Source organism: Pecten maximus, chromosome 5 (assembly GCF_902652985.1).
Source record: "Pecten maximus chromosome 5, xPecMax1.1, whole genome shotgun sequence".
NCBI lineage: Eukaryota > Metazoa > Mollusca > Bivalvia > Pectinida > Pectinidae > Pecten > Pecten maximus.
In genome coordinates, this window is record NC_047019.1 from 7646248 (window position 1) to 7659676 (window position 13429).

The 13429-nt window shown below is 34.9% G+C and overlaps 1 protein-coding gene across 1 annotated transcript; it reads left to right on the plus strand.

The window, feature by feature from the left end:
* Positions 1 to 7538: 7538 nt before the first annotated feature.
* On the plus strand, positions 7539 to 11868 carry LOC117328538. Its single transcript, XM_033886071.1, has 2 exons — positions 7539 to 7765; positions 10165 to 11868. Exons 1-2 carry the CDS (start codon positions 7717 to 7719, stop codon positions 10611 to 10613), a joined length of 498 nt encoding a protein of 165 aa, XP_033741962.1. The 5' UTR covers positions 7539 to 7716; the 3' UTR covers positions 10614 to 11868.
* Positions 11869 to 13429: the final 1561 nt, after the last annotated feature.

Here is a 13429-nt window from a genome sequence, read left to right on the forward strand (position 1 = left end):
TGCCTGCCTACCCGCCCGCCCGTCTGTCTCTGGCTGTGATTGTCTCTGGGTGTGTCTGCCTGGCTGATTGTCTGTAAGAAACCCACAATATTTGTTCAATTGTTCAACCCTCCCTCCGCTTGTTGGTGGAAATTTGTTAGGAGCAATCATACTTATGTGTCCATTGCTCACCAAATTCGTAGTAAATACTGTACGCATTACAAGCATAGCAGTGTCTTTGAAAACGGTAGTTACACCTCCTTAGTGCACAGCATATTAGAGTTCGCCAGTTGTCAGTATAATGTGACCGGGTGGGTTGTGCTGCTAGGTTTATTCGGCAGTATGCTTCAGTGAGATAGCACTTCCGAAGCCTCCAAAAACACATACACACTCGTTCGCACGGGAGACCTTACATATTGGTAGGACTTTAAATAATGATAAACCAAAACCAAACCCCGACTTGCAATAATTACCCAAAATGTCCTAGCATGATGTTTTTGTTTTTGTTTTATTGATAAAAACATCTACAAATAACTAATTTCATTATACATATTGTCAGTACTTAGTGGCGTTGTGCTCCTGAAACAACATTTCGATAAAAGTTCAAACTATTTACTCCATTTATGTTTTTGTTCCGGTAATGTACTAATGATATTTTCTTGATTAATATTTATGAAACAATGTACATAAATGCCTAAATTAATTTTTCATTTCCTATTAATTCTTCTCTCTGGTATTTTTCATGGTTTACGTAAATATAAGTAATTTTACTGTGGGCGATAATTGATAAACACATTACATCATGTTCTGTAGGGTTCATGTTCTACATAAAGTATTTTCAATCGTTCTAAATAGTTTCTACATGATGTGCTATCGATACATTTAAGACAATTCCCTTTGCTGATTATTCTGAGACCAACCAACCAATTGTTTTCCCATAGACTTTAGTGTTAACGTTTTGGATTATTTCATTCAAATTCTTGAATTGAATATGACGATTATGGTTTATAACAAAAGTTTAGGGTCTGATATAACACCTAATCAAAAAAAAAGTTGGGTCCTTCAGCTCAAATTTTCTCCAGGGTAGCCATTTTGAAAAGAGGTGAATTTCGCAGTAAAAATTCGCAAAAATCTTAAATGTTTACCTGTTTACTATTATTACGTGAACTTTTGGGGAAAAAACCAATCGGACTTACGAAATTTATATCAACATTTCTTATTGATTGTTACCTATCAGGCTACATATCTATTCACTTCATAACATACTGGCCAATCAGTGACTGCCAGACATTTTATCCTTGGCTCAACGTTCTATACACAGGGGCTGTTTCAAAAATATATTTTTTCAATTGGTTGGTTGTTCCCTATATGAATATTCCTCTTAGTCAACCATACTTCTCAATTGTATGCGCATGCTCTACGTTTGAGAAGCATTGTCACTTTTGAGTGGACTTTCGGCCAGTAAGCATTACCTAGCAATAAATACGTACACAGATAATGAAAAAGATCAAACCATTTTATTTTTCTTCATTTCATTCACTTGCAAACAGCTATATCAGTGAGTTGTATTGGAAAATAATTGAACTGTGGAATCTCGTTGGGGACAAAGGAGGACAGCGACATAAATACAAAAAGTTATTTCCTAAGATTGATTGACAGATTTATATTACCAGTATCATAAACATGTTTATATGTTATGCATATTGCGGTGCTTGATCTATTCAGAATTTCAAAACTAATCATACAGAATATTTCCAGCTAGCAGACCTTAAGCTCAGGAAATATTTATATATATAGAACATGATAGGTTGAGTTGCTGATATTTATCACAGATGGATGTCTTCGTGTTTGTTCTCGTGATTATTCTGTTACTTCGGGGTAAGTTAATTTTTTCTCTCTTTACTTAAAATTTGCCTTCCTTGTAATGTTTCTTTTGACACCATTCCCAATAGGGATAGCATTTTGAGTGCAAGAATCTTCTCAACATTCAGATTTGCATGATTACAGAATCAGACAATTCTATACCGGCAGACATCAGGAACAACCCCTCTTTGATTATCCTTAATAAATACTTAAATTAAGACATTAAAACCCCACCATGTTATTGAAATTTTGGCACACGTAACTTACAAATACTACATACCAGACATCGTTTAAATTGCAGTAACGTGAAAGAACATGTATTTAACAGAAATCTAACGGATAGCCCTTTCTGTTTATGTGGATATACAATGTATTGAAGATAGTTTTCACTTTTTGTTCATGTGCGAAAAAATTATTAATCAACGTAATCAGTTTATATTCAGTTTAAATTTTGATCTGAATACTGATATTCTATTATCAGGAAACCCAGACTGGAAGAAAATGAAATAATAATTGAAGCTGTACAGAATTTTATATTACATTCCAAAAGGTTCGACTAAATATTTATGAACTACTTAGCTTCATCGTAATTTATCCACATCCCCATCAACATCATTAATTAACATAAATAATTTACATGATTATATATCCAAGTATTTTGTTCTCAAATTAGATTGCTATAACATAGATTTATTTGTGTTCCACCACTGTTCATCACTTTTCACCATAATTTAACTTTTTGTAAAAATAATTATTTTCTGTTTATTATCATGAAACAGTATTTGTATCTCGACCACCATCCTAATCACCAATATGCCGAACCTTAGAGGGAAATGGATTAATATAAGCTTTAAGCTTGTTTCTAGATCCCTCACCATGTACAATTTGTAATGTATATGTACACTTGTATTGAATACTGTTTGAACTAAGTGCAACTCCAGTGTCCATCAATGATGTCAAATAGGTGACTAAATTCAGATTTTCGTCTATTTTCTCCGTTAAATCATCGTTTTTCGGCATAGCCGTATACTTGTCTTTTGGCCCCGGAATAGTTTTAATGCTGGTGGTTATAATGTAAAACTGCTGGTGAAATAAACAACGAACTAATGCGTTTCAGCACGGATAACAAACTTAGATCAGTTTGAATTATTTTTGGCGATAATAAGACTGCTTTTTAATCAGGAATATAATTTTATTAATTTGTCACTCGAAAAGATACACCACTTATTCAGCTTGCATTCTTAACTTTGTTTCGTCTTTAACTGCATATGTGCATTTTGCATTGACCGCATCATTGACCAATGACATATTTCGTCTTGACCAGTAACGCCACCTGTCGCGTCATATCCGGGACCAAAAGAATATTATACGGCTATGCCGAAAAGATATGTGTAAGCCTTTCCATCAATGTAATATAAGTACTAAAGATGCAACCTTACGTTAAATCAATAAATTAATGTAGATATGTCATGTACATACTTATAAACAAAAACACCAAAAATGAGTAAGGTTCCGTGTTTACAATGTGCCATATATACTGTACCATATTTGTGTATCGACAAATATACTAGTATTAGTTATGTTATATCAAATAGGTGTCGTTTGTCATCTCAGCAATAAATCATACATCAGAAAGGAGAACATTGAATGCATTGACTTATTTCTTAAATAGTCATCAAAATATTTAAGTTGTGGCTAAAAGTTTAATAGATTTATCTACAGGTGTTCAGGTTTATTGAAATATAATAATGTGATATTAACACGAATGAAATATAAAAAAGGGAAGATTCACACGAGTGAAAATAATTCAAGGTGATATCCACACCAGTGAAACATGCAATGTAACAAGGAGATTCACACGAAATACATATGTGAACTAAAACAATGTGATAGTCACACGAGTGACATATAATAATGTGATTGTCACATGAGTGAAATATAACAACGTGATAGTCATACGAGTGAAATAGAACAATGTGATAGTCACATAATTGAAATGTAACAATGTGATATCAACAAGGGTGAAATATAACAATGTGATATCAACACGAGTTAAATATAACAAGGTGATAGTCACACGAGTGAAATATAATAATGTGATAGTCACAAGTGTTAAATACAACAATGTGATAGTCACATAATATAATAATTATAATAGTCACACGATTGAAATATAACAAGGTGATATCAATTCGAGTGAAACACAACATCGTGACTTAAATGCGTCAAGCATTAATACACTATTTTACTGCACTGTTTATCATAGCATTGTGAATGTATGTGTGGCGAGTTGACTTCCCTTGGTTATATACATGTATCTGAGGAAGGGTGAGGTACTTTAGAGCGTGACAGCCATAAGCGTACCCTACACCTGGTCAAGTTTGTATACGGACGTATTTACGAACCTGTTAGCGTGTTCGTGGACTACACGGTACATTATACTCGTACATATATGATATTCAGTCATCTCCGTCAACATTGGTGTCAAGAAGTGAAATGGATGTTTTTTTAGCGATAAATGTACTGTTATTGCTAGATATTTGATGCCAAACATACAGGTCAAAATACCTGTCCAATAACTAGGCCAGTACCTGGCGTGATCGGAGTTCACGCAGTGCTTTTGATGGTACAAGGTATTTCTATAACATTATGTTTACATAGCATCGATCGATATGCTTCATACGTGTGATAATACATCAGCGTATGAAGGATACTTTTCCTAGTATTAGAGCTGAATTTTAAGGGATGTTGATAATAATCGAAAACAACAAATATCTCCGTACCTGTCTCATATCAGATGATTCTGTTTCTCAGGAGTATCCTTTGCAAATGCCCCGTAGTTTGGATGGGCATTTTGCGGGGAAAGGTTCCCGTCATGATAAAAGCTCCTGAGGAGCTTTGTGTTTTGAGTAGGCCCCATAGGGGAGTTTCTGTTGTAAAAATCCCGAAGGGGGTCTCTTGTCAAAATGGAGACCAAGAAAGGGATTTCTTTTTTGAGAAGGCCCGAAAAGGGGACATTTGTTGTAAAGTGGTACCGGATTGGGGCTTCGTAAAGGTTCATGATGGGAGGCAAAGATTGGGGTTTATGCGGGGAAGAAACCCTGGTTATGGATGGCGGTACAACAGAAGTCCCGGGTTTGAGAACCGTTTGTGACGAGGCCCTGGATGGGGGTTGCTGTTGGGAAGACGTGGGTGGAGTGCCTATTCTCAGAAAGTTCTAGATTTGGGTAAATTTTGCAAGGAGGTCATGGATGGGTATTTTTGTGTTGAAAGGACCCTTAATAGGAATAATGTCGTGAAGAGGCGATTGGGACAAGTTCCTTCTGCGTGGAGGAATATGGCTGTCAACACGATGCCCTATGCCACCTTTATGAGTTGATGGTATGCTAACGTATTCAACGCATCCAATCCATGTGTTCTCGATCCTGAGGCCAATTGAGCGATAGAGGGACGACGGATAGCAAGAGCAGCCATTGTGAGGCATCTGAGGCAAATTAAGCGAGATGATTTGTCGGTTCATTAGTTGCTGTATTGGTCAACGGCTTAGTTTAAGAGCGGGCGTTGAGATTTTCCTGTGGAAAAGTGGTCTATGATACCACTTGTCATATAGGGGTGGACCTGATGATTCTTGTATAATACAATTAATGCTTTAAATATATTCCATTATTGAAACAGTGATGAGTGTTTTGAATGTATATGACGAGTTGACTTACCTTGGGAAGATACAAATGTACTTGAAATAACAGAAGACAACTGGTCCCAGAGGTGAGGTGATGAAGAGCGTGACAGCCATCTTGCATTGTATGCCGACGTATTTATACCTGCTAGCGTGATTGTAGACTACACCTGCCATTGTCGGCATATTATACTCGTACATATACCGTATATCGTCAGTTTTCACAGCAATAGTTTACCTTCTGCAATTCTTTTCTTTGAACTTTAAAAAATTCGGAGCTTCATCTTTTGTCACCTTTTGCATTTTCTTATGTTCGTATTTGTGTTTGTCTTACTAGTGACAAAGAAAGTTGTTTTCTCATTTAATATTTCTCTTTATTGTATTTGTCAGTGAAATATAGAAATTTATCAAACTAATAAAACTGATACTTTCATTGCAGCCATTTGCAATAGAAATATAAGTTTTGTAGTGAAAATATAAGTTTTTCGTTTTTTGACCAATCAGAGCAAACCTTTGTATTTACCGCATTGAAACTTGAAACAAAGATAATCAGATTGGTTATTTTGCTGTATTTCTGAAATATTCAGACCTATTTTTGACCAAATACTCACTTTACGTCCGCTATTAATCCACATATTATTCGATAACAGCAGAAAACGCTTAAATTGCGTTGATCGTGGAGTAACGTCACAAAGAGATGACGTAATGAATTATGTTTCTGATTTCCTCACATTTTGGCACTCTCAGTTTTTCGATGTTAAATTTAGTTTTTATGTATGTAAAATGCAATCAGAAAAAAATGAATGGTTTCCCGTTTAATATAACATATATTTCACTCGTATGACAGAATATTTCGATATTTTTCACTCGTGCTTCACACTCGTGAAAATATTGATATTCTGTGAGTGGTCTTTCCTGTTTCTTCACTATAGTGCCTGTATTTGTATATTAGCAATGCGGACCATTACGGACATGGAGTACAATAGTGGTGGAAACTGAAAGCAGCTCAATATATTTCATCAAATAAATGTGATAAATCTTACACATTATGATGTATCTTTATATTCCAGGTAGATTGACGTTTGCAACAGATTATGTGTTAAGCCGTTCTTCATTGACGTGGAATGAAGCCAATAGCTATTGTAGTGATCACAATGGTCGCCTCCTGGTGCTAAACACAGAGGATAAATGGAAGAACTATGAAGAGGAGATAAGATTACAGGACAAGTAATTATTTATTTGTTTTCTTTATTTAGCAATAGCAAACGAATAGCTTTTCGTAATAGACTGTAGTTCCCCATTCTAGAGGTACGAAAATCGGCTGGTGTCGTAATTGCAGTTTTAAACATATCATTTGTCTTAAAGACATTTTGATTTATGATTAAATCAATAACTGTTGAACAAAATTTTATCACCGGTCTACGAATGACAAAAGCAAACACCAATCGTGTATTTTACATCCATTTTTAGTTGCCGCCCCGATAATAGTAAATCTACGACAATAGGAGATCTGGGTATATATATATATATATATATATATATATATATACTTGACTTTTGGTTTAACTGAACAGTTTCGTTGGGAACCAAAGGCTATTATGATAATGGCATAAAGTACATATAATGATGCATGATAATAATAATGTATGTTAGACAAACAGGTTTACGTTTTAGTGTCTTTCTTTTTCTAAATAAAACTTCCAAATTTGTCAAACGAGATCGTGATCACTATTTTGAGCTCATTCAGGTTTATGACCTCGTAACAGATAGGTCACATGTAAATTGTGTCCATTGAATAGGTGTCTTTTCATTAATATATATATTTTTTTAATTTGGGAGAATGACACCATTTTGATGGACGTATGATACTGACTGATCTGTCAATTCCACTGTCCGTATAAAGGTCGCCTCTGGTGCTGAGTTATGAGTAAAAACGGACTATTATTAACAGTATCAAGAATTTAATAATTCATATCATAAGTAAAGATGCTCTTCCATTTGACAGGTGCTCTGTGGTATTTTGGACTGGTTTGGTGTTGGATTCATATAAATGCAGCATTAAACGGTTTTACAACCGGAAATACAATAGATGGGAATACTACCGAGTATGGTCCTACGGAAGGTGGGGCAAATGGGATGGAGCGACTGAGCCAAATAACTGCCCCGATGACAGCTGTGTTGTTGTCACGTGTGATGGAATGAAAACAAAGAACTGCGGGGACACATATAGAGCCCTATGTAGAAAAGGTAACCGGCCATTATTGAGTAAAATCTTGTTAAAAATTTAAAACTCATTAAAGCGACATGTTAATCAAATTTATTATCATTAAATCATTGTTGATGCCATTTAAATTTCATATACATGTACATACATGTCAAATATTCTCACCGTTTTTAATGAAATGATATGTATCTCCATCAAGCTCAAAGAAAGCAAATTTAGTTAATGATGAATCATAGTGAATTTTATAGACCAAGTGCAGAAAAAAAGGGGGATCAGACTGGTTGAAATTTGAACGATTTTATTAAAGACATTAATATGCTGTAAAGAATTTCTTTACATATATCAGAAGCGCATTAAGGTGCTTTATTAAGTTGTAAGTAAATGAATCTTTCCAACGGTTTGCAAGTTCGCCAATTGGGGAGAGGGCGAAGTTCACTACCTTTAATAATTATCTTCCAGGCACAAGGCGGCCAAATTGATATATGCATGACAAATACTATTTATGATTGAAACTATGTGAAGGTAAATATGCCTACCATAACTCTTTCATTGTTCACTTACTTAACTTTATGTTCCTGCTCCCCTCAACCACGACTGTAGTTTCCGAAGGGCTATTTTACATTTGGGAATTATTTATTGATTTTCAGCTAAAAATTCAGACCTGCTTGAAATCATATGGTACCTGTATACGCATTGGCAGATGGTAGATGCTATCGGAATTTGACCTTTACCTACCCTATGTGACGTAAAAGAGTCAGATAAGCTAAATTTTCCCTACGATTCCTTTATCTAGAATCAAAGTATGGTTTGTTGTTCATACTTCGATACTACATGTATTTGAATTGAAATCAGACCTCAGGAATTCGTTAATGATCCTCGTCAGCGTCTTCTTTGGGTTGAAAACCAATTTCTTAACATCATAAATGCAATCAGATTTGAGATTTTCTTATTCTAAAACACACAGTGGTAATTGTTTATCCCTCACACTCGGTTTCATACAAATACTTTCAGACGTGAAGGTGAACAGAATCAACGGGACGACCATCATTGACGCTTGATTGCATAGCCATTGTGATCAATACGAATATACATAGCCAGTGTGTTCTGTATCAATCAATTCTCAGAATCGGTATAATAACAGAATGATAATCGAGACAATTTAAATGCAATTTCCCTGATGACGAACTTTGAGTTTCTTTTATTGCGAGATGTCTGTTTTTTCTTCCCGTGTTGTGTTTTTACTCTGATTTTCTCCTTGAGACCCGTCCGCATATTGCCCTAGCTATTATGTGGATGTAAAACTCCTTACAAACATGAACACTACGGTATGCCATGTCAACGAAGTGGGAATTCTTATTCTAATCTGTTAAACAATGGCTAAGAGATGAACAGATTTATTAATGTTTATCCAAAGATCCAATATTACAGGGATGTTAAAACCATTGTTTCGGCCATGGGAGTGATTACTGACAACGTCCACCATGTGAATCTTGTAAAAGATATATTGACCCGTTTTTATAATGAGAACAAAATGAATGGGGAATCACTAGGCGTATTAACGGATGAAAGCAATGAATTTCTTAGGTGTTATAATTACGTACATATAGAATTCCATTAATCGTCAGTCATAGCGGGTCTCATCGTCAAGGTCTTGATACGTATTGAGATATTGAATATTGTTGAAGACGCTTACTCTTCATGATCACTTGGGCTTGTACCTTTCTAGTAGTCTCTTTGCAAATTTTCTGTTTTTTTGTTCACATTTTCCCTTTAATCGATTTTTAGTTTTGATTGTGGTTTGGTCATTATAACAGTTATCTTTGTTGATTATTTTGGCCATTAGTTATCGAAGGTTTTAAGAGCAAACAAATAATGTATGAGGAATTTCAGATTCTATCGATTTTCTATGGATTTCCAAAGATGGCGAGTTGAACAAAGACTGTTTCTGTTGGTTGCTTACTGATTAGTTAGAAATTGTTTTGTGTGCACTCACCTTGCATGCGCTCTTTATTCATCATTAAACGTATCCTTTTGCAAAAATCATTTATGAAAGCAGCATTCACTAGTGCATTGTTTGTGCTGTAGGATTTTCAATCCAATAAGGATTTTTGTGGTGTCTAAGTTTCGTACGTGTCTACGTACGTAACACCAAAAATGGTCAGCGCTCTAGCGGCTTCATACCTTGAAGGATTTTGAAGAAACTTCACATAATAAGGAACTATAATTTCGCAGACAAAGAGATTCAAGTATTTTGGGTGAAGGTCAAGGTTACTTTATTACTTTCAGAGAAGGCCAGTAGGGAACAGATATTGATCTAGTAATACCTAGAATGCTTGTTAGCCTGTAGTATACATTTTCTCAACGCACTCGTATCATTTTAAATTCCGTGCAACTGTAAAAACACTATTTGATGTTATTTCAGATGTTGGAACTACAACGCACAGAACATTTCCAGCTGTGATGACGTCGAACACCGTCACTACAATATACAATACAGCTTCTGTTGGAATAGAATCTGACGCCCCGACAACCAGTCGAGGAACAACTGCCAATATCGGGTCGACAGATCACGCCACTCCAACTTCTCCGTTTAATAGTACAACTGTTTTAAGAAACAATTGTTTCGTCAGGAGAAACAAGATCAAACATCTCAGTCTGGAGGAGTTGAATTACGCCGTTCTGGAATTAAAAACACTGCTCGCTGTAAATAAAACCAAGTTATCTTCTTATCGATGTAAACATATTAGTGTTTACGACCCCCGCCTCAGTAGTGTTGCCATGGGAGGCGTGGCTATAGCCATTCTTACAGCGATCATCGGTATGATCTTAATCCCGGATATGGTTGATCTGGCAAGGTTCTTTTACAAATGACAAGCACTTTTAACGGATTGGTGGAAATACGCAGTTTATTAGTTCCATATTTCTCAGTTATCTGGTTCCATTTCCAACACAAGCGCTGGCAAAACAAGAAATACCAAATCCAAAAAGGGACAGAATGTACAATACCAGCAAGGAAGCAATTATTAAAAGAAAGGGCACTGAAATGAAAATTGAGCATATAGAATGCATTTCATCTTGGTTGACCGCCGTTTATATTTTACATTACTTTGCTAAAGCATCAAAAGGTCCAAGAAAACATATCCTACCTTTTATGCTGGCTCCGGTGCCTAACACACTTCTCTAATTCTAGGCCTCGTAAGTAGTGTTAGGGATACGATATAGGTGCTTAGCTTTTCTAGGACTAGTCAGTGATATTATAGACATTATTCAGCTATTTAGACCTTCTGGGACTTGTCAGTGATGTTAGTGGTATCATACAGCTATTTAGTCCTTCTGAAACTTGTCAGTGATGTTAATGGTATCATACAGCTGTTTTGTCCTTTGAGGACTCGTAATCTATGCTTGGGACACCAAACAGCTTGTCCGTCCTTTCAAGGATTCTTCAGTGATGTAAGGGACAATATACAGCTGTTTAATCCTTCTAGGACTCGTCAGTGATGTAATGGACATCATAGAGCTGCTTTTAAGTCCTTCTAGATTTAAGTCATGAAATCATCAAATTGAATTCAATTGATAGAATGCTGTCAAAATGGGAAACAAAGAGAAAAAAGACGGGAGCAGCGTTTCATGCTTTGTTGATGTCACCTTCAATATTACGTGTAAAATTACCTTTTTGATGCAAAGACATTTCCTTAAACGAAATTGTTTCTTTGTTTTGAAAGTGAAAATACTTTCCCGTTCTCGAGAGACGTAGGATGATGAAGACCATTGGGAGTTGTGTGATCCACACCGCCAGCTCTATGTAAATTGTTCGAATCCCTCGTGCGAAATGTTGTTCGGCCTTTGTTCGTGTATATGGTTATATTGTCAATACCCTAAATTGTGACTAAAAAATTAAATATCTAGATTCAAAATCTAAATCAATTTTTTTTTTCAGATTTGTTGACAATTTGTATTCAAAGATATTAACACCTGTAATCTTATAATAAACTCAAATATTGTTTTGCTCCAAACCTGTTTGATAATCAACCTGCCTAAATTATTAACCAACGTCGATAAAGAACTCACACAACTAAATAATTTACTATATTTTATTACTAGTGACTCCTTCCCTTTATTCGCTTGTTTGAAGTTCAATGATGCGAAACTTATATCAAATTAAAGTTTGAAGTTTTTTTCTATCGGATAAATGTTGTTATTGTATATGTTTAAGAGCACACGGGTACTCGAAAGACAGTAACCCTGACATTAACAGCACACTTGGGTACCCCCACCTGCGGAATTCCCGCCTTTTATCCTCAACGTTTAACCAATCACCTTTGACATTAAACCTTTTATCCTTGACATTTAACAAATCACCTTTGACCTTTAACCCTTTGTCTTTGACTTTTAACGTATGATTCTTGACATTAAACCTTTTATCCTGGACCTTTATCTGTAATGATCAAAACAAGGATGATATTTCGCAAATAGTAAAATGTGATTTTTGACTTTTTATCCTTGACATGTGGCTGTCAAACTTAAACCAGGTGGAGAACGCGATTTGATTATACTCTGGTACATGCATCAACTAATCATAAGTCTGTTACATTCATGACATGTTTTGTAGATATTAATTTTTGATAAGAAAAACCTGACGGATAACTAATAAAGAACAAGAAATCAAGACTGATACTATGTCAAGATGTTTATTTATTAATTTGATACCTCGTTTAAAAAGTTAAGATGCTATACACATTTTAATGTCTTAAATAGGCTTCACGACCTACTTATGGTCCGTATATAAAATATAAAGTACTTAATATTTATCTAATTTCAGAATCAAACATATATTCGATCAGAAATTATTTTGATATTTTTTGAAAATATCATTATGGATATTTTGAAGTCCGTTTGCATTTTCAACAAATAAAGCATATTTCCATGTATATAAAACATGTCCAATGCCATGAAACTGCAAAAATCCACAATATTTGATTACATTTATGTCTTTATTAATGCAAATTATAGAACTGAAGGATATAATGTTATACGAAAATAGCTAATCCATAAAAAATAGACATATAAGTCATAAGATCATAGATACACAAAAGCATTTTAAAACATTAATTTCACTTGAAATAAATAGAATGTAATTCATCTGAAATTCTTGTCAAATTTACATGCCGATAAGTTTTACAACTTAAAACACAGTCGTGTACAGTCCATTTAACCACGACATTTTTAGTAGTTATACTTTTAAAATAGCATAAAAAATGGAAGGCTTTTAGTAGGTATACACAATATACTTCCCTGCAAGACTTAATTCGGCATGTTTTTCATTCAACGAGATAATTTCGTCTTAGAACAAGATATATATATAAGGAAAAATGTAGATGGTAATCATGACCTTGACCTTGGTAAACATAGCTCCGAAACTCGAGCTCATTCTGGGTATTTTCAACAATTGATTAATTAATGAAGTATGATCAAAATCCGTTCAACCATTAAGTCATTAGAACAATAAAAACAAATCTATCAATGGTAAAATGACCATGACCTTGGCACTCCGGAACACGAACTCGTTCTAGGTGCGTTTGACTATTACGTCAAATTTGATATGCTTTATAAATAAAGTCACAAGAGCGAATATAAACCTTTTCTATAGATAGTAACGGTCATTCCTACAAATACATGTATACCCTCAA